Source organism: Stigmatopora nigra, chromosome 1 (assembly GCF_051989575.1).
Source record: "Stigmatopora nigra isolate UIUO_SnigA chromosome 1, RoL_Snig_1.1, whole genome shotgun sequence".
NCBI lineage: Eukaryota > Metazoa > Chordata > Actinopteri > Syngnathiformes > Syngnathidae > Stigmatopora > Stigmatopora nigra.
Window position 1 is genome coordinate 24,534,594 of NC_135508.1, and position 23,378 is coordinate 24,557,971.

Sequence of the window (23,378 nt, forward strand, 5' to 3'; positions counted from 1 at the left end):
TATCCGTATACCTACATCCACTCCAATTTTATGGTTCGTTCGATTGCTACCAACTTCCTCCTAGTCAATTTGGATTGGATGTCTGTTCCTGTCAATGTCAGTGAAAAGTGACGACTCAAGTGATGAAATAGATGTGATGTCAATCACTGTCAACGGAGGGAAAGAGTGCAGCGAATTTGGGGTATTCCGGCTCATCTACTAATACTTATTTCAATTGGTTTGCTGCGGTACTTTGAATTCCCCACTTCTCCTTCCTCGCCCCCCGCACCCTTGGGACTCAGGTTCAGACTGAGCTCAGCCCCTTCCTCCCTTCTGGAGGTTCGGGTTAATCTGGAAAGCACGAAGGCGTTATTCAGGAGCTGCGCACCATCAGACTCTGAGGGGAGAGCGCACCCTGTTCGGTTACTACGTTTGGACCTTTTTACGGCAATTCCTGCGTGATAGAGTGGACTGGAAGTCATGGCAACATTCTCAGCTTTATTGGTGCTCCTAATTTGCCAGCTTTTGACATTCTCCGATGGCCAGGTAGGCTTCCATCAATGGCCGTGCCGTTGCTACATTTTTTTTTATCCCCCGGGAGCAGGTGGAAAGTAAAACTATTGTTGACATCTTTTTTTTTAAATTTACACAAAGCTGTCGAAATATAATAATAATCATAATAATAATAAAATAAAAAAAATAATCGGGAGCTGTGAAATATTATTGTGCCCCATCAGAACAACATGCATAATTGGCCTCCTTGTGCTATTACATACTTTACAAATTTTATTTAAACAAAGATTCCCTGGTAATGATACAAATAAAAGAGTGACAAATAAATGTTCAAGCATGCAGCTATTGTTAAGTAATGTTAAGAATGGGGTTTCAGAAAATAAATATAATGAAAATTCATTTAAAATCCATGGCAATGTGGAAAATATTTTTTCCGGCAACATGAAAGAAACACATTTGTTTATAAAGAAACAAGCAGACTAGAAGTTGCAATATTATATGGTCATCCTTACATTTTAAATAACATCCATTGATGTCAGAAATGTGATGTATTGGTACTGCTTTAGAGAGCGGATTTTGCCAGTGGTTTTCTTCAAACTGTGGAATGTACAGATAGAAATGACTGCACACAATACCACCTCTGTTCATTCAGACTAGGGCATAAACTCGGTGAACAAATTCACGTTGAATTATGCACACACTATTTTCTCAATTTGTCTTTTCTGCCTGGTGTATAAACTCTATTTATCTCCTTTCATATATATATATATATAATACATACATATATACATTATATATAATTATGTTACTATTGGGACCCAACTATCGAGCACTTTTCACTAGGAATGTCAACTGCTGTGTGGTGACAAAAGAATTACAGATAACTTTATTCATCCCGTATTTGGGAAATTTCAGTGTCACAGTAGCAAGAGGGTGAGAATACATCTATCTATCTATTTCTTTATCTATCTATCTCTCTTAATATATATATATATATATATATATATATATATATATATATATATATATATATATATATATATATATATATATATATATATATATATATATATATATATATATATATATATATATATATATATATATATATATATATATATATATATATATATATATATATATATATATATATATATATATATATATATATATATATATATATATATATATATATATATATATATATATACACACATATACATAGATATACATACATATATATACACACACATGCACAGATATACATACATATATATACAGATAAATTCATATACGTATATGTATACATATACATACCCATATGTTTACATGTGGTTGGTCTTAAAGAATGATGCTCTTTTGGCTTTGAATTACAGAGGCCTGGTCCGCGAGGAGCAGTAGGGGCATTAGGGCCGCCAGGGCCCCCTGGAAGGGACGGAATTGATGTGAGTTGGGCTTTGTCTTAAAACTTGCGCATTGGTGGCAGCTTCTTTGAAAATATATTAAATTGCATATAAACAGTATACATATACTATAATGTGAGTGTTAAAATGTTCAGTACACTACTGTTTTTTTATGACTGCCAAATTATCAAAATTGAATGATTTGAACCTTAAAATATCCATTTTCACATTGGCTTCCAATGAAAAAAACAATAAGAAAGTTGACACCCAAATAATTTCATTATTTAAACAACATTGTATACAGTATGCATTAATAAAACTAAAACAAATACAAATTCTATGAATAGGTGAATCTGGAAGTTCCATCCAACTATGTCTATGCATACAGGATTACATAATGAATCAAACAAAACAGACGGTTAATGTGTTTTAGATATATTTTCAGATACATTTCTACGACATACCATGCAGTATTTTACATAATTTAACTGGAACCTGCAATTTACACTTTTTCAAATATAACTAAATTCCATTGTATGTTGAATTTACCCTGGGTGCGTTCTTTTTCCAGGTCTTTAAATGGTTTATCACAGTAGCTACTCTCAATCACCTACCCAATTGTTTGGGTTTTCCTTGATCTTTTGGGGGTTCAGTTGAGTCATCATTTGTTGCAATTAAAGGCTGTAATGTGACTTTTGCATGCAGATAAAGGCAGGCAAGTGTACATGGGGTATGATATTCATCAATTTGCACAATAGACAACTTTTCTAATAGTTCATGTGAATTTGAGTTGTCATTTTCAGTTGCTACTTTTGTCAAGTTCTCAGTATACTGTTGATTATGACATGAATGTCCCCTTTTGTGGCAATGTGAAAGTATCTTATTTGTTGATCATTTGGATTCAGTATTGAAATGAAGGCACACAGAGAGTCTATTCATAAATTCCCCAGTGGTGTGCGACCATCCAGACTTTCACCTCACACCTCCCCATGTACTTTCAATCTCCTCCTTCCAAACCAGCAGAGGGGTTTGATCATGTGACCATTTTTTTTGGTTTTGGATGTTCTGCTTCCAAGTCCTGCAGAAACGTAGCATTATAAATTCTTTGCAATGTTTTTTTCTTTCTTTCACATGTAAGAACCTTGTTGTAAAATGCTGATATAAAATGTGTCTAACTTAAATGTATATATTTTCATGACAGGGTAAACCCGGACCACCTGGAATGGCAGGGAAAGCAGTGAGTATAGAATGAGTGTTTTTATTTTTTATTTTCTATTTTGACCGGATGTAATAATGTTTAAAAATGTTGTATCTCCATAGGCCATAGGATTTTGCCAGGTGTTCACATTTGCTTTTCTCCAAGTTATCAGGCTTCCTCTAATTTTCCAAAACCTGCCATGTGCCATATAGATGGCCATATGAGAAATGCTTTTTATATAATGCTTTACGATTGGTTAGCTGATCTACAACGAGTCCTTGCTGTACCTATCACTATATATATATATATATATATATATATATATATATCTATATATATCTATCTATCTATATATATATATATATATATATATATATATATATATATATATATATATATATATATATATATATATATATATATATATATATATATATATATATATATATATATATATATATATATATATATATATATATATATATATATATATATATATATATATATATATATATATACATACACTTGTAAAGAACATAATGTCATGGCTCTCTTGAGTTTCCAGTTATTTCCACAACTCTGATTTTTCCCTGATAGATTGGAAAACATACATCTTTGTCACAAAAATGCGCCTATGTCCGCGTCTATGTCTGCGTCTATGTCTGTGTATGTCTATGTATGTCTGCGTCTATGTCCGCGTCTATGTCCGCGTCTATGTATGTGTATGTATGTGTATGTATGTGTATGTATGTGTATGTATGTGTATGCATGTGTATGCATGTGTATGCATGTGTATGTATGTGTATGTATGTGTATGTATGTGTATGTATGTGTATGTATGTGTATGTATGTGTATGTATGTGTATGTATGTGTATGTATGTGTATGTATGTGTATGTATGTGTATGTATGTGTATGTATGTGTATGTATGTGTATGTATGTCTATGTATGTGTATGTATATGTTTGTATGTGTATGTATGTGTATGTATGTCTATGTATGTGTATGTATATGTTTGTATGTGTATGTTTATGTGTATATGTGTATTTATGCGTGTGTTTGTTTATGTATGTGTGTGTATATAAATTGTATGTATGTGTGTATATGTTTATGTGTGTGTGTATGTAAATTGTATTTATGTGTGTATATGTTTATGTATGTGTGCGTATGTAAATTGTATGTATATATATATATATATATATATATATATATATATATATATATATATATATATATATATATATATATATATATATATATATATATATATATATATATATATATATATATATATATATATATATATATATATATATATATATATATATATATATATATATATATATATATATATATATATATATATATGCACATTATTTTAATAGATTCGGTGACATTGAAGGTGATAGGTGTTTGATAAGGATGATAGGAAGGACTAAGGCAGGGCTTCACCCAAAACATTTGCAACACCTATTGATTTAGTATTTCCCTGGCAGCCCCCATATTTGGAAAAAATACATTCATGATATATACATTTTAAAAAGTTAAGTTGAACAAAAATGCGCCATGTTGTAAAATGCACTTTCAAACACGAGAACCATTTAAAATGCAGTGAAAATATACATGTATACTTTTCATATTTTCTATTGTAGTACTCTTCTAGCCTAACAGTGGCCCACCAGGCCTATAAAGCACCAGTGGCAAGCCTGCTAGGTTATTACAGAGCCACATGCCATTGGCTGTGCTAGATTTTTAAACTCATTTTGACTCATCAATGATTCAACGTATACATTTGAGAAAGTCTTGCAATTAACACAAAATATGTATTTGTAGTTTTGTTAAAGATATTATATTATTATATTTATTGCAGGGGCCCAAAGGAAAAGCAGGAATACCAGGAGTCACAGGGAAACCAGGCTTACCAGGACTTCCAGGGGTGGATGTAAGTCCTTAAAATAGGCACCCCACCTGTGTTTTTGTATGCGTGTTGTCCACTAAGAATGAATCACCTCTTCTGCAGTCAATTTTTGCCATGAGGAAGAATCACATTAAAAAAAATCCCAACAGTGATATCAACTCATGAAATTCATCTTTTTTCAGGGTCTGACGGGTCCTGATGGTCCCCCTGGAAAAGACGGACCTGCAGGGGAACAAGTAAGTGTGTCGTCTGTGCCGCTCAGTTGAAGTACACAATATCTGCAGGTTGGATTAGATTGAGAGTATGATGCCTGCTTGCCCTTTGTCGAGCTTGATCTGTCAAACTCATGGCCCAAACACTTTTAATGAGGGATCAGAATCAGCTTAATTTCTCTAATCCGTCCCGGAATTTACCTCCTCTCCATATGTGAGTCTGTCCACATGTTATAACTATATACACAAACGTTATGAATGCAACATCAATTAGATTTAACGCCAAAGTCACCAAATCTGCTTCCAAAACACTCAGCAAATCGGGTAATTAGTATAAGGACGAACTAACTAAGGATGAATTAAATGAGGATGTGTGTCCCTAGTTGCTCATTAGGGACTACATTACGCACATTGGACTTTAGGAAAATAGTCGATTACTGTACACCAATACACTACTCAGACTCATTAGCTAAAGGAAAACGAATGGAACTGAAGTCACTTGCCATCTGTTGGCCTGGAATGCAGCGAATAAGCCAACTAGTAACGTCTCTGTGATTGTTTGGATTCTATTGTGTGAACAAATACAGCTTTTAAGTGTGCAAATACAGAGTGACGGAAGTTGCGGAGATGGGTCAATATGTCATATCTTTACCAAATTTATGGACAACAATTAGCCTGATTTGGGGTGAATTAGTCCAATCCGTGATAATAATAAAAACCTACCAGATTAATCTATGGTTTTAAAATAGTAAAGTAAATGATAAAATAATTGTTGGGCTTGGGCAATCTATTTGTCAATCTATTTTATCTGTCAATGTTAATCTGAGTCAATACTCTGATTTAAAGTTTTTTTCTTTCATTTTCAAGAACAAATAATGTTACAAATTTTATCCAGCAGCATGTCATTCATATTTCCATATTATTTTTTAACTGCAACAATAAAAATAATAGTTTGGAATTTTTCATTAGTTTAGCATTAGTTTTACTTTTCCATAAACCCGGCTAAGACGTTGTAAAAATATTGTAAATAGAAATAAAACAAAGAAACATAAATAAAGAATAATAATATATTAAATCCAATTCTTAAAGCTAACTAAATTTAAAAAATATATTTTAATCATTTTGACATGTAAATATTGTTTGTGGTGTTCGTATGTGAAAATATAAGGAGGAGTGTCTTTATTTTCTATATGCTTTAGTTACTTTTGTGATTCCCCAATACAGTTTCAGTTCTTTTTGTTTCCCATTTATTCATATTTTTTTTCTTATTTTAGTTGTAAAAAAAAAAACTTATTTTAATTCTAGTTTTCTGTATGTCGCTCATTTTTGTTAATTTACTAACATTGGTTAGTGTTGTTCTATTTGTAGAGAATCTCGCTCGTCTCATTTTCTAAACCGCTTTTTCCTCAGTCGGGTTGCGGGGGTGCTGGAGCCTATCCCAGCTGTCTCTGGGCCAGAGGCGGGGGACAAAACCCTGAATCTGGGGCCAGCCCATCGCAGGGCACAAGGAGACAAACAACCATTCATGCTCACACCTAGGGGCAATTTAGAGTAGCCAATCAGCCTGCAATGCATGTCTTTCGAATGCGGGAGGAAACCGGAGTACCCGGAGGAAACCCATGCAGGACCGGGGAGAACATGAAAACTCCACACAGGTGGACCGCCGTAGATTTGAACCCAAGACCCCAGAGCTGTGAGGCCGATGCACTAACTACTCACGCCACTAGGTTGCCCTTCTAGAGAATGTAGCATGATATTTATGTTTATCTTATTTATACAATTCATTTTATATCTCTGTGTGTTACCAGGGAGAAACCGGACCCCCTGGGCCAGCTGGGCCTGCTGTAAGTATCCCAACATAACATCAACCAGGCCCTCATCTAACATGCATGCATTTACATATTTTGAAACAGAATATATGCCCGTAATGCTTAATGTGTTTTCCGTAGGGCAGAGGGAGAGCAGGAGCTCCAGTGAGTCTAAAATTGTTTAAATACGCAGAAAATGTTCAGGATTTTTTTCCAATACATTTTAGAGGAATCTTCAATTCCTCTTTTAAATGTACAAGACATTGAATATCTACTGTTTTCAGGGACTACCCGGGACAAACGGCTTGTCAGGTGGAGTCGGACCTCAGGGTCCTGTGGTGGGTCTATAATCTCTATTCCATATCATGAGGTAGAACTTGACCTCATCCACTCTCTTAATGTGGTCAATAGGGGTTTGCAAGAGATGTCCACGGTCCCCCTAACTATTGACTGTGTGGCATTAAACATTAAATTGTTAGCTAGTCAGTATGGAAACCTTTTATGGAGAACTGTATATTTGGGCTAGTGTTTTCTTTAAATTACAAATCATGAGGTAACAATTTAAAACTTTTTGTTGCTTGGTTGTTGCGCAACAATTGTCTAATAAAAATGCCTACAGATAATTATTACGGCTATGAATAATGATTAGTGTGGAGAGGGTCTAAATATTATCAGTAAAACTATTATTGCAGTTGTAATTATTATGTAAAAAGTCCAAATAAATGGCTTTGCTTTTAGTTCATCCTAAATATTTTTGTTGGTAAGTGCGGAGCACCAAAAGTGCACAATATGATACCCCTTATACATTTGTTATACAACAAACCATAATTGTTATAGAACACAAAATGTTAACCTTTATTCCAGCAGGTAAAATAAGCGGAGGACAGCTTCTCATTTACACTTATGACCTATTTTATTTATCCTGACTTTATGGATTTTAGTTTTGCTGGCCCATGACGTCATAGGACCTCACCTGGCAAACTCAGAACCTTAACACAACAATAAGTTTGTAATTTTATAATCAGGCCTGAAACAAAAAATGTAAAAATCCTCTCCAAGAATGGATTTGTATACATCTTTGGAATACAGTCATGCCTTGAGATACGAGTTTACTGCGTTCCCAGACTGAGCTTGTAAGTCGATTTGCTCGTATCTGCAATCAGCCTTTCCCATAGAAATGAACTAAATTCAAGTTAATTCTTTCCCTATTCTCTGAAAAAAACCACCAATAAACAGATATTACAATGAAAAATAATTGGTAGTAATTCACCATCTACTAACAGAGTAACAAATTACTAGTGATTATGATGTTTTGTAATAAAATGAGACATTAGTATTCAATACAACGTGGAGTTTGCGAATGGAAGAGAGAGAGACTTGACGGATGCGCTCGTAGCGTAACATAAACTTTAAATTTAACTTAAATGAACTTAGATTCCTATACAGACACACTAAAAAAAGTTTTACACTTACTTTACACTAAATTCATACCTTCCTGTGCAATAACCAAGGCAAAGGGGTTAATGTATTCCACAGCGGCTTTCGAGGTGAACTTCTTGCTTCTCCGTACGTATTGGCGAGCTAGCTCAGTCACGCGTACACTACTCATGTTTTTCGATTACAGTGGTACCTTGAGATACGAGCTTAATGTGTTCCGGGACTGAGCTTGTATGTCAATTTACTCTTATCTCAAATCAACGTTTCCCATTGAAAATAACTAAAAACAAATACATTTGTTCCAACCCTAAGAAAAAAATCACCAAAAACATGATATTTGAATGGAAAAACATTTGTATGTGTTCTAATTCTATTGACATAGTAACAAATAACTGGTGGTTATGATGTTCAAAACTACTAAAATTGGACGGCTTTCCCAGAGGTGGGGGAGAGAGAGGGACAGAGAGAGCATTACTTTTTGCACAGCAACGCTCTCGTGATATGACATAAACAAATTTAAATGAACTTGGATTACGATACACACATTCCAAATTAAGTTTAATCTAACTTTACACTAAACTTAATTCAAATTTGGTTTTAATTTTTCTTATACCTTTCTTCACCTGGGTTGGCTCTATTTGCCCTGCCTCCACCCTGATTCAGCTGCAGTTTTTAAAAAGAACCTATCGAGGGTTGTTTCCTTTTGTCTTCCCTTCAAAATTTTACGGAAATAATGCACACAAATGTCCTCACTATAATGCACGCTCTGCCCAGTGCTTGTAGAGACATTTACCCGAGGAAGTTGCAGCGAGTTGATGTTCCTATAAGCACCCTCTTGCATCGGCTGTATGCTCGTATATCCAAATTTGTCTTGTATCTCAAGTTAAATATTTGCTCGAAATTTTACTCGTATCTCAAATTGCTCGTATATCGGGGCAGTATGTCAAGGTATTAATGTATTTCGTCCTTAATATTGATTGTCATCTTACGTCTTTTCTTCACACCGCTCTTCATTGCACCGGCTTGCTTTGGACCCATTGTTTTTCCCGTAATTCTGCACTGGCTAACGCAAAAAAATGGAAAAAATACAATGCTCCGCCCAGTGCTCGTAGATATCTTTGCACGAGGAAGATGCGGCGAGAAAGCCAGTAGTATGCTCGTATCTCAAAATTTGTCTCGTATCTCAAGGTAAATATTTTTGTGGAATTTTTTTAAGTATCTCAAATTCTTCATATGTCAGGGCACTCTAATGTCAAGGTGTTACTGCATATTATGTGCCCAATTTCATTCTGATCCGCCTACGAATAACTGAGATACACTGATGTATAGCTGTTTGTATAAAAGACAGAGGTGACATCCAATGTGACTTTAATCTGCTTCATGCTACTAGGGGGCCGAGGGTCTACCAGGACTTCCAGGACCCGCTGGTCCTGATGGGCCACCTGTAAGTGCAGTCTTCATCCTCTGGGAGAAATAGTACAGCTATTTATTACAAGAACACAGTTGCATTTTTTCTGGGTGCTCACATGTTCTGTTTTGTCAGGGTCTTCCTGGTACTCTTCATGATCTCAGTGGGGACCTTCTAGTATGTATTGCATGGTACATTAAATGAATTGCATATAGAGAGCACAGTACTCAGTGTTTTTTTTCTTTTTTGTAAATAGTGTCCCGCCATCTGCCCATCTGGACCTCCCGGTCCTCCTGGGATGCCAGGATTTAAGGTACCTATTCATGATAACTATAGTCACAACACCCACCAATAGCATTTCTAATAGCATTGTCATAATTCCAGTGATTTAAAAAAATATTTTTTTGTAGGGTCACACGGGCCATAAAGGAGAAAAGGGAGAAGTCGGGAAAAATGGAGAGAAAGTGGGTGTATGGCACAACTGTCTGACAAAAATGGACCTTTTGTTGATTTAATCTGTCCCTGCTTTCTCTTCAGGGTGCTCCTGGTCCTCCCGGTCCTCCTGGTTTTCCGGGAACTGTTGGCCTGCAGGTATAAAACAATATAATAACTGCAGCTTTTGGGGAACTCAAAATGATGATTTCCCCGAAATGGTGCTGATCTTTTTTCCCAGGGTCCACGTGGCCTGAGAGGTTTGCCGGGTCCAATGGGATCTGTGGGAGACCGAGTAAGAAACAGTTTTACTTTTTTAAAAAAAGTTTGTACTTTGTCTTTTCCCTAAATCTTTTGCTTGTGTGTAGGGTCTTCCAGGATTTAGAGGAAAACCTGGCATTGCCGGTATCATTGGAAAGACAGTGAGTCTCTCTTTGTCTTTGAACCCTTGTGTCTTTGGGTGGGTATGTGTGGGTGAGTGAGTGAGTGAGTGAGTAAGTGAGTGAGTGAGTGAGTGAGTGAGTGAGTGAGTGAGTGAGTGAGTGAGTGAGTGAGTGAGTGAGTGAGAGTGATTGTGAGTGAGTGAGTGAGTGAGTGAGTGAGTGCGTGAGTGAGTGAGTGAGTGAGTGAGTGAGTGAGTGAGTGAGTGAGTGAGTGAGTGAGTGAGTGAGTGAGTGAGCGAGTGAGTGTTAGGGAGGAGCAAGCGAATGAATAATAATAAAAAATTATGAATAAAAAATACAACATTGATTAAAAAATCATTTCTGGTTTTACCCACTTTCGCCTAGCCCAGTTAAAAAGGAATTGGTTGGAAGTCAATTCTAGATTATTACTGTGATCCTTCTTCACTTAGCAGCTTCATTACATAAGAGATTTTTTTCTGAGGGATATTTGAAAAAGTTAATTAAAATTTCTAAATCTACGCTCAAACTTGTAACCGGAAGATATGTAAAAAAGGGTGGAGGTCAGGACAGTACTTCTTCTACGAGCGCCAAAGAAGGTATCTACAATGGAGGGAGAATGGACACGCCAAATATCATGTACGCCGTAGATACGGCCCTGAAACTGGCATGACAATAGAACGTCAACACACTGCTTGGAGCCGGTCAGGATACTGATGATGACATGCTCGCAGCCATTGAATCTGGCAATCGTCTACTAGACAGTGTCAAGACAACAAGAGCAATATTTAAACAAGAAAAATGCCTCTCGAATCTGACGGAGAGGGCGTGGACTAAAGCTCCAATATCTTCTTTTTTATTATTTAAATCAAGCAGAAATAAATTAGTTTCACTGTGAGTACAGTACTTAAAAGTATTTAAATGTTTAACATTATAGATCAAAATTCTAAAAGTTAGTAGTTCCCTCTTTGTTTTATAGACTACAAACGTAATAATACATGGTCCCCTCAATAAATCGCTCTTTGTATTTCATCTGATTCTTCCAGGGTGATACTGGAGAAAGGGGTCCCCAGGGATTCAAAGGACCCAAAGGAGAAATGGTAAGACAAAGATTTGGACTTCAGCTCTGCAAATATCACGTTAAATATTAAAAATGCTTTCTACAGGGTAAGATTGGTCCAAAAGGAGCAATTGGTGGTGCTGGACCCAAAGGGGAACCTGTAAGTAACCAACTAGTAATGCATTAAATAGTCTATTCAAATAAAAAAAAAAAGAAGGAGAAAAAAAAAGATTGTCTGATTTTTGCTCAGGGAATTCCTGGCAGAGACGGCAAAGATGGCACACCAGGAATGGATGGCGAGAAGGTATGTTCTGCTGTCTCGGCCTCCTGTGCTCTAAGTACAGAAAAGACAATGAGTAGAATTGAACTTCATGTGAAAGACGGTCCCTCCAAGTATTTAAGCAAGCAGATTGTGTATTCCTTAAACCTTTGACCATGGAAGAAAGAAGGAATCAATGTGGAATTAATTTCACCCCATTTTTGCCCACCACACATAAACCCTGATTGACACAAACATGGGTGGAGGGGAGCAATTATCAATGATAGACGGTCAATTATATAGCTCTTTTCATCCTTCTGCTCTGAATTTGAATGTGACTGGTAGACATCCAGTCTTAACTGGGATGGTTAAAACATAGGGAACATTAGTTCACTTGCTGCTGTCCTCCCAGTTTAAACAAATTCAATATTTATTGCCATCAATGGCAGTTCATGAAAAAGAAATTATTTTCATTTAGATGCACATGATAAAGGTGGAGCCTACCCCAGCTGACTCCTGGCCAGAAGCAGGGGGTACCCTGAATCGGTGGCCAGCTGATCACAGGGCAGAATGAGATGCACACTCACACCAATAACTAGGGGCAATTTAGAGTGTCCAATCAGCCTAACATGCATGTATTTGGAATGGGGGAGGAATCCGGAGTACCCGGAGGAAACCCACGTGGCTCGGGGCGAACATGCAAAGTCCACACAGGTGACCCGATCTGGATTTGAACCCAGGATCTCAGAGTGGTGAGACCGACGTGCTAACCACTCATCCGCTGGGCTGCATACTAAAGAGAAAATATATTCACCAGTTTGTTTGCTTGAAAACGAACTAGGGAACTAAGTCTCATTTTGACTGATGTCACAATTGCAGTTTGTGTTTGGTTAGGGTGATGCTGGGCGTCATGGGGTTGCTGGAGAAAAAGGACCGAATGGACTACCTGTAAGTTGTTAATGTGTTCTCTATCCACTAAGTGAGAATTCGTACCCACCTATGCTTAACAGAACTTCACTATGATATTTTTCTCAACAGGGTTTACAAGGAAAAGCTGGCAGCAAAGGATCAAAAGGAGAAGTTGTAAGCTTTCCCCAACCAAAATCGTGTCTTTAGCATTAAGGAGACTTGTGAAAGATCTCTGCTTTGATTTCACCAGGGTGATGCAGGAAAGGCAGGGGATATGGGACCCTCTGGAGAGCCAGGTATTCCTGTATGTATCTGGTGGGCATCTGGGCCTTTACTGTGTCTCTCCAGCGTGGTGCTAAACCCAAGGCCGACCAAAATAGCATGTCATTCCTCACTAGGCCTAATGTTTTTCCATAGGGTGACATTGGTGTACCAGGAGAGAGGGGTATAGCTGGACCCAGAGGAGTTGCTGTAAGTTTTAACCAATATGTGGCACAGGTGCACGACACTCAAACTCATTGGCAGCCATTGACAGTGATAGATGAACTGGATCTGCTGTAACATATCACTTTTTTACATTACCCGTTAGCTGCCATGTCGCTGCTAGCCCTCCCTATCAAAATTGAATGGACGTCTATTGCCCTCAGTGGCACCGAAAGAGTTAAGGCTCAGGCAAAAAAAAATTCAAACTAGTTCCAATCATTTGATTTCAACTTGCTCATTAGGGACTATTTTAACCCTTTTTGAGCACTCATTCAAATATTATAAAATTCTAAAAATATCAATAATAGATAAGTAAACTTTGGAGAGTTTTTATTTAGTTTTCATTGAGATATTTTACTTTATTTATTAAAAAAATATAAGATACAGTACAGTAATCCCTCAAATATATCGGCTTCAACTATCGCAGTTTCACGACATCACTTTTTTTTTTTTGGGGGGGGGGTCTTGTTGAAAGTTCCTAATGCTACTAGAACTGAAGTATTTATTTTAATAGGGATGACACTATGCGTTTTTTTCGTTTATCGCGGCTATGTCTGGTCTACAATAACCGCGATAATCAAGGGATTACTGTAATAATAAACTATATAATAATAAATATAGTAATCATTTCTCATCCTAAAGTTGTAGTTTTTAATAACACTGGCCAACATTTTCTTTTGCTACTTTATAAACTGATACTATACCATTTTTCTGCATTATTTTTTCCCCAGTATGCCTTATTTTATGTCCATTTTTTCAATATTATTATATGTCCTGTTTATACAGATTCCTCACATAGTTTCACCTAATAGCAGTTTAATTTGATTTTTAAAAATTATAAGAGGTAGTATTTGTTTCATACTGTATTTAAACATATTTTGCACCAATTCTTTCAACTGTAAGCAATAGTTTATAATTATTTGCATTGCACAAAGATATTAAATCTTGAGATGCAAAAAAAAAGTTTACAGGGAGGAAAGGGACTAATTGTCTTATTGACTGCCGTTGACGGCAATACATGTCCAAAACAATTTCATGGGTAAGCGGGCAGCAATTGCTGCTAGACCCCAGCCAAGCTGGGTTGGATTGGGTTGGATAACTTTATCGCCTGTCGCTGTCAGTGACAGAGAAAAATGATTATACTCAATTCCAGTCATCCATATAAAAAAGATTAGATATCTGTCAATGGCAATGAATAAATTATAATCTTAAAATTACAAAAAGTACACTTGCGCTATAGAAGGTTAAGGAGAGCAGCGAACATTTTTCACTGACAAATATTACCGTATTTTCTCGCATATAAGCCACCCCGCGTAATAGCCGCTCCCTTAAAATTGTTGAATTTTACAGTTTGTCACATGTAAGATGCCCCTGATTCACAAAATTTACCTCCATAGTCATTGTTTTAATAGGGAGTACAAGAGTACAAATGTGTTAATTTGAAGGGAAAATCTTAAGAAAAATCATTGCAAGTGGTATTTCTGAGATATCATATGAATGGAAAGGATTGTCTGCTGAATTGCACATTCCGAAAGGATGTTGCCTGCATGTGGACGAATTAAAAAAGGACGTCATTATCAGAAGGGAGACAAGGAAAAGCATTGTATTCATTCACATGCGAGTATTCCGAAAAATTATATAGGCACAAAAAACAAATATACATACAGGAAAAAAAACTGTTTCATACTAATTCATCCAGTAATGGTTGTTTGATTACTGCAAAACATAAACTAACCAACAAATAGTAAATGTTAATTTGCAGAATCTAATGGTGAAAGAGTAAAGCAATGATGTAAGTTTTGTGGGCATATAAGCCGTAGCCTTGATTCAGTCATCATTGTTTTTAGTTAGAAATATGGCCTATATGCGAAAAAATACAGTAGTTAGTGACTTTCACCACTAGTTTTAGAAGTGCGCAACTGTGTATTATCTAAAAATAGGAGATGATCAGGGACTGTAGGAGTTATACACGTTTGTGCATGGTATCAGACACTTGGCCCGGAAATAAAAACACCATAATAGGAATTGTCATGGAAAGAGCTCATCTCACATGATCATTTGTCATTTTACATGTTTAATCGTTAAAAAACAAAACAAAAAAACAACGTGGACTTCAAATTTTTTTGGCTTCATTTAAAAAATAAACATTTTCCTAAGAAGGGGAAAGAAAGAAATACAATTACAGTACTGCTCATTTAATAATCAGTGTTCTTTTCTTGCAGGGAGGAATTGGACTCATTGGGAACCAAGGACCTCAAGGGGTGAGAGGTTTCCAGGTCAGTGAGAAAGCCATTTTCCTTTTCATTTTCTGCTGTCACAAATATTAATTTCCAGACTTTTGTGGGTGGCAGGGCATCCAAGGTACTTTGGGAGATCCAGGCCTTCCAGGCCCAACAGGAATTCGGGGAGAGTTCGGTGAAAGAGTGAGTCATAACATAACATGACATATCATAAACCTGGCCGATTTCCTGCACCAACAGTAGCACATATCAAAAGGTGTCTTCACAACACTGTTGAGAAGTCAATACATTAGTGGAATTACAGCAAGACATATCCCCCCCCCACCTTCCAAGTCCGAACAAAGATGGTCTTTATATTGCCTCCCTTTCCGTCAAACCTGCCTGTCACACTGCCCTCTCAATAGCCCCCTTACCTCCCTCCAGCTTATAACCTCTTGCACAAATTTCTCAACATTGCCCTCATTCATGTTCTTCTCCCCCCAAAAACCAACCACACAGGGCTCAGTTGGTGCTTCTGGCGCTAAAGGAGACATGGTAAGTATTTTAATCCAAGTTCAAGCCAGTCGTTTATAACAAAGGCTTCCCTGAACTTGTCTTTTAATGATGTTATTACAGTGGATATGTGAGAGCTACTATTTGATTTGTTGTAATTGCAGGGGGTCGCAGGAAGTGATGGTTTACCTGGAGAAAATGGAGAACCGGTAAATATACTTGGAACAATTATATCATATTTTTGAGGGAGTATAGGTTGCTCAAAAATGCAAAATTAAGACATTAAGACATATTTTTGGAAGGAAGATTTTATTTGATCAGAGACCAAGAACAAACATACATTTACCAAATACACATGTATTACCATATTAACACATTCCTTTCTTTTATTTAAAGGGCCATTTTGGTGCAGTTGGACAAAAAGGAGAGGTTGGAGAGATTTATTTTTAATCATACATCATACATTTTGTAAATTGATTCAGCCAGCCAACCTAGAGCCCCAAATTGAAGTGTTGAAGGTAGTCATGGTGGTCTGCTGGCGGGCTTCTCTACCACCAAGCTATCTGGCTGAAACTCTGTATTTTAGGTTACATTACTTGTTTGTCTATTGCTTTATTTTCATCAAGGCAGCCACTGCACTTTCTGCCCCGCAATCCAGGTTTAATTCAACTGATCAGAGTCAACTATTGTTTCTTCTGCATTATTGATTGCTTAAATAGCACAAGGAAGAGATGAGTAGCAGGGAAATGCCGCATGACTGATTACAAACTATAGGATTGATGCTACAATCTCATTTCATCTCATTTTCTAAACGGCTTTATCCTCAGTAGGATCGCGAGAGGTGCTGGAGCCGAGGCAGGGGACACCCTAATTTGGTGGCCAGCCAATCGCAGGGCACAAGGAGATGGACAACCATAAACACTCACACCTACACCTCGGGGCAATATTATGGTCTCCAATCAGCCTAACTTGCTTCTGTTTGGAATGTGGGAGGACACCGGAGTCCCCGGAGGAAACCCACGCATGCCCGGAGAACAAGCAAACTCCAAACAGATAGACCTGACTTGGCTTTGAACCCTGGACCACAAAGCTGTGAGGCCGATGTGCTAACCACTCACTCAACAGGGCCGCCCTTTGAAAATATTGCATTAGCTATTTATTTTGGATCTTTATTTCTTCCTCAATAAAAAAACAACAACACAGCAGCCAAGTGATTAGCGCGTCGCTCTCAGAGTTCTGGGATTGTGGGTTTGACCCCAGTTCTGTCTTCGCTGTGTGGAGTTTGCATGCTTTTGTCGGAATTGCGTGGGTTTTATCCAAGTAATCCGGTTTCCTCCCACATCCCAAAAACTTCTAGGGTAGGCTGGTTGAATACTCTAAGTTTGCCTGTAGGTGAGTGCGAGCGTGAATGGTTTTATATGTTGTTCGTTTATATGAGTGAAACATTGCATCAAAACACATTTATGTTTGCGGGCCACAAAAAATGAATATGCCCCCTAAACTTGAGTTTGCGAACCTTTGTTTTAATGCTAGTAACCCCCCCCCCCCCCCCCACCCCCTCCTGTGATTGTTGGGACAAAAAGAAACTTCATTTACTTCCACCTTGGTTTAAATTTGCAACTTATGTCCAAATGCAAGTATACTATACATTTTCATTGGGAACAGGCAGGGAAACGAGGAGAGCTTGGACCTAAAGGTGTCACAGGGCCACAGGGAGAACTTGGAGCGAGAGGGCCTCACGGAAAACCAGGATTAATGGGCTTTCAGGGAGAACAGGGTCTTCCTGGAATAGCCGGAAAAACAGGTGTACCTGTAAGTGCTTAATTTTCGATGACTCAATTGATTGAATAAGTTTATGATTCGTAATACAATCTTGATATTCTGTTTCAGGGTAAACTAGCAAGCGAACAGAAAATCAGAGAGTTGTGTGGCTCTATGATTGATGGTGAAGATGAACAGTGATATATATTTATTGCAGATATTTGAAACATAAGATGGCAAATAACTGTCTAATGGCCTTCCCGCAGATCAAATCGCACAACTGGCTGCCAATCTTCGCCGGCCCTTGGCACCTGGGATGGTTGGCCGACCTGGACCCGCTGGCCCTCCAGGACAGTCAGGGTCAGCCGGTTCCATTGGTCATCCTGGTACCCGTGGACCTCCAGGTTACAGAGGCCTGCCAGGAGAACTTGGAGATCCTGGTACTAGAGGTATACATTTTTAAAACATATATGGATGAGGAAAATGGGATGTGCTGTCACAATTTTTATTCTTTGTTGTACACACATATAGGAGTATATGTGTATATATATGTTTCTGTATATGCGTATATATATGTATATATGCGTATATATATGTATATATGCGTATATATATGTATATATGCGTATATATATGTATATATGCGTATATATATGTATATATGCGTATATATATGTATATATATATATATATATATATATATATATATATATATATATATATATATATATATATATATATATATATATATATATATATATATATATATATATATATATATATATATATATATATATATATATATATATATATATATATATATATATATATATATATATATATATATATATATATATATATATATATATATATATAATATATATATATATCTCCATACACACATATATATACACACATATACACCTATATACACACATATACACCTATATACACACACATATACACCTATATACACATATATACACACACACACATATATATATACACCTATATACACATATATACACACACACATATATACACTTATATACACACACCAACAACATGTCAGCAAACCCCGTGCGAATGTAACATTACATGCAGATTGTTGGTGGTTCTAATCAGTGAAAACCATCTGCTTTGCCCACAGGTGATGTTGGGGAACAGGGTGATAAAGGACCCATTGGCAAAGCAATTGAGGGCCCTGTTGGAGACCAAGGATACCAAGGTATGGTTGGTGTTCTAGTATTGGATCTAAGCTACTTTTGAATACTACTACCAATTTGCTCTCAAAGCATTTATGTATCGAAAAAACAACCAACTACATGCAGATAAATGGGGCATCCAATAGGCACAACTTAGGCATTTTTAGTCAGCACTGCAAATTGGAATGTGTAAAGAAAAATGAACAGACTTCCAGTCTTCCAGGAATTTTGGTTGTCTCCCTTAACATGGATCATAGCTCCATGATGTCATTGAGTCAGATAAAATATGCTGGATTTTGTGTCTAAAGGAGAATTAGGTCATTTATTTTTCTTATTTAAGAAAAGAACTGCATGATGCGTGTCTGTCAAAGCGAGTGCATGACATGATGGGTTTGGTAAAAAAAACAACAACTAAGCTTTCACAGGTGGGAAGGAAGGCTTACTTTCTGTCTGTAAAAGTCAAGGCAGCTTGAGTGATAGACGAGGACGCATCCACCTCTAATAAACAAAAACAATAAACTCACTTTATTGCTGGATATAGTAATGTACAGTCATACTTATAAAATTAATTGGTTCCAAGGATATTTTGTAACTTGAAAATGTTGTAAGTCGAGGTCTACTTTATATGTAAATTCTCTAATTCGTTTCACGGTCGTCACACAACTACCAACTAGACCCCTTAAAATTGATCAAAGTGTCCCAATTTTATACGAGAGATGTGAGGAAACACAAAATTTTGTCAGAAAAATATAAGAAAATGATTTATTCATGTCTTAAGATAAATTAAGCATGTGAAAATGTGCCCTGCGTCGTTGAAACAGTTCCCTTCTTGGCCGCCATAATGGAAGATGTGATTAGCGTGTTTGTCCACCAGATAGCGCAGCGGCGGTCCGTGCATTTTCTAGCGATGCCTTCAATCCGACGACACATAATAAATAATCAATAATAACCTCATACAATTTAAATATTATTTAGGAATATAGCCATATTTTACTCACCAAAAATCATTTTTAACTACACACAATATCCATCCTCCTTGCTCTTCCTTTTCTATCACCATCAAAGCTAATGCTGAATGTCGAGCCTGTCCTGTTGTATTTCTGGCATAGTCCGTCTTGAAAATGGCTTTAAATCAACACAACAATATATTTGCTTGTGCAGCTTGCTCCAAATACAGCTTGGTAGTTCCTATAGTTAGCGCACGGAAAGTGGCGGTACACCCTTTTTTCGGCCGTAACAGGCTTGCTAGCTTCGGAATTGACCACTCTTTCTTAATGATGTCTTTTTTTCTGGATAAGTCTGTCGGGGAAATACCTATGTGAGCAAATCTGCAACCAAATCCATTTGTTTTCCTCCGTCGGCCATTGTGGGTGGAGTTCGTGATCTCCGGCTGGCTGACTTTGGCTTTGGTCCGCCTACTAGCCATAGTTGGTGAAAGCGATGACGTATCCCCATGCCTGCGAAATGGCCTTGGTGTCACCAAATCAAATTCTGATTGGTTAAAGCAACAGTCTTATGTCACTTGATTAAAGCAGCAGAGGCCACAGAACTGATTGTGAAGGCAGATTTCTGACCCTGGCAACAAATAATGGCTGAAATGTGAATGGTTAAATGCTTCAATATGAAAACACACATCTGGAAGCAGTGCAACCAGGGGAAAAGCAATGAAAGGGAGCTAACAGACAATTTGGAATTATTTAATAAGTATTGATGGACAAAATATAATACATGGTTCAGATATTTCTTAGGCCAGCAGAGAAGGCCTTGAAGGCCACGACGGCCCGCCACTGAGATGGCGACAAGATCCCCTTCTACCAGGGTCGAAAGTCGTCCACTTTGTAGTGTGTGTGTGTGTGTAAAAATATGTGCCACGTTGCATGGTATTAGTACCCCACTTTGGGAACCCTATAAAAGGATCACAAACAAATCATAATGATAATAAATTGCCGTTGTAACAAGAATTGTATACACTTTGCAGGTGTTCCGGGAGTTCCAGGGATTGTTAAAGATGGGCGCGATGGATCTCCCGGAGATCCAGGTGAGCCTGGAGAGCATGGCAGGGTAGGTAGGACTGGGCACCAAGGACCTCCCGGAATCTGTGATACATCAGCCTGTCAAGGGGCATCCGTTGCAGGGAAGTCATCCAACCCTAAAAACTATTAAGTATCACTTCCTGCCATCCGGTACCATCTGAAGAAGCATGGCAAAAGGGTAGGAGAAAGGATGGAATTAAAGACCAGGGTAGTCATAAAAATTACCCCATAATTTGAATCAGTTAGGAAAGACAACAATCAGTGTGACATTTTGAGAAGAACTGACAAACAACTGAGGTGTGACAACAATACCAGCATCTGAGAGTCTTGGAATCACACTGTCTTTCTACATAGTGGTTGCTTGAACAAAGCGATAGAGAACATCAGTTTCCCATCCTGTTATTAAACACGAGACTTTCACATTCGACCAAGTGAAAAAGATGGAATGCATGCCTTGTGTATAAAACCTTTGTACATGTTCTTATCCTTGCCCCCAATTTTTATGGTCTACCTTGACGACAACATTGAGTATAGAGTATATGCAATTTGGGCCCTTTATGTACATTCCAGGTTTTGACTAAATTTTTCAAACAGGGCAGAAAAGTCCAAAAAATGACTTATTTTCCAGCTGTTCTGTTTTTGTTTTATGAATTTTGTTTCCAACAATTTTTAAGTTGAACCTCGAGAATCAACTGCCAAATAAAACTTGTGAATGAAGACATTCACACATTGTAAAATAAATTCAGTAGGTGGAGGTGTTTTTCCTATTTTGGAGGTTAGATTCTTCAACAACCATATCCACGACGTATTAGAGGTGCTGTAACAATCACATAAACAAGTAAAAACTATTTATTATGTGTGGGTGACTGTTGTATGTACACTTGTTAGATGACAATGATCTGTTATAATAAAGCCACTTTTCAGTAAAAAAAAAAACACTGTTCTCTACATATGGAGTGGTAGATGTGCATTAAAGAAAGTATCATAAAAATCGCTGAAAACTGAACCAGAGTTAAAATTCCTCAAAGTGGGCAACTGAACAATACTGAAAATACTGATCAACTTATCACATTAGCACTGAAGTAGCACAAGCTGGAGTATATGAAGGTCATTGTCACTGAACGTCAATGTCAGTGAGGTTTCAGTGTTCTTTAAAGAATGGCACAATGGTTTACCCCATGCCAATGATGGACCACATGACCTCAGGAAATCTTTGCCAACAGACAATATAGTTTCTAATCCGCAGTGTCTCCTGCACTGTAATCAATGGGTGTAGATCACACCAAACAATGACGCGGGTCCAGGGACACTAATGAATGAGTTGGCACCTTACCGCAGTATGTCAGCGTAATCCAATGCAAAGAAATCTATGGATTCAAATTCAGAAAATGGCATTGGGCACAGTCCATTTACACACAGACCTCAACGCAAAAATAAATTCATTATAGGCAAGAGAAACAACAGATTTCTACATAACTTTTAACCTGATTGTTACAAAGCGATCTTCCCCTTGGTGGTAACATTCCATCAAAAACACACTTGTTTTCTCCAGATTAATTATGTCAAAACCAGTAGTTTTAAATAGGTCACAGAAAGAGAGGCTTGAAAAATACAATGTCCCGTTCCAAGTTAGTCCCACCTGACTTGAACGTGTAGGACATCAGTAAAGACCACTAGTATTCAAGAAAGACCACACAGCAAGCTCATTTGAGAAGTTCCACACAATGACACATCAAAATCAGATATACTAAATTAACTAAACCATTACTTGAGCAAATGTATTATCTTGAACCATCCTGTATTCATGAGGGTGCTTGTGAGTCAACATTTTCAACTTGATCATGTCAATTTTTGAAGATATACAAATTACAAGAGCGGAAGACTTTTGACTGCTTTTGGTTATAAAAAAAAAACAGAAAGCACTCTTTATCGTTTCTGTTACAATGCATTGTAGCTACATTTTGACATGTGTGTATGACATTTTGAAAATTACTTAAACACAGCACATTTATATTATGAAACGTTTGACATCTTACTTTTTATTATTAATTTATTTGTGTTAAATTGATATGTTAAATTACAAACTACACATTTGGAAGTGATCCTCATGCCCCAATGAGGCATTCAGATGTCCAAATGTGCTGTTTTGATTTTGTGTCTTATGTATTCTTCAAAATACTAATGTATTCTCTACTTTATTGTTTAAACACTAAGGGGACCAAAAATAT

At 37.0% G+C, this 23,378-nt stretch overlaps 1 protein-coding gene across 1 annotated transcript; it reads left to right on the forward strand.

The window, feature by feature from the left end:
* The first annotated feature begins 287 nt into the window (after positions 1-287).
* col9a3 (collagen, type IX, alpha 3) lies at positions 288-22,333 on the forward strand. Its single transcript, XM_077727102.1, has 32 exons — positions 288-525; positions 1,869-1,937; positions 3,097-3,132; positions 4,963-5,034; positions 5,193-5,246; positions 7,031-7,066; positions 7,172-7,195; positions 7,315-7,368; positions 9,858-9,911; positions 10,011-10,052; positions 10,132-10,188; positions 10,286-10,339; positions 10,413-10,466; positions 10,549-10,602; positions 10,676-10,729; positions 11,755-11,808; positions 11,875-11,928; positions 12,019-12,072; positions 12,922-12,975; positions 13,066-13,110; positions 13,187-13,240; positions 13,354-13,407; positions 15,642-15,695; positions 15,771-15,842; positions 16,158-16,193; positions 16,316-16,360; positions 16,548-16,580; positions 17,817-17,963; positions 18,042-18,096; positions 18,179-18,361; positions 19,063-19,140; positions 21,096-22,333. Exons 1-32 carry the CDS (start codon positions 460-462, stop codon positions 21,278-21,280), a joined length of 2,037 nt encoding a protein of 678 aa, XP_077583228.1. The 5' UTR covers positions 288-459; the 3' UTR covers positions 21,281-22,333.
* Positions 22,334-23,378: the final 1,045 nt, after the last annotated feature.

Bases quoted from the DNA above. Each gene is read 5' to 3' on its own strand.
- col9a3 (XM_077727102.1), top strand. From the start codon at position 460: ATGGCAACATTCTCAGCTTTATTGGTGCTCCTAATTTGCCAGCTTTTG. The intron at 10,340-10,412 runs GTGGGTGTATGG...CTTTCTCTTCAG, and splicing joins TCGGGAAAAATGGAGAGAAA to GGTGCTCCTGGTCCTCCCGG. The intron at 15,843-16,157 runs GTGAGTCATAAC...CCAACCACACAG, and splicing joins GGGGAGAGTTCGGTGAAAGA to GGCTCAGTTGGTGCTTCTGG.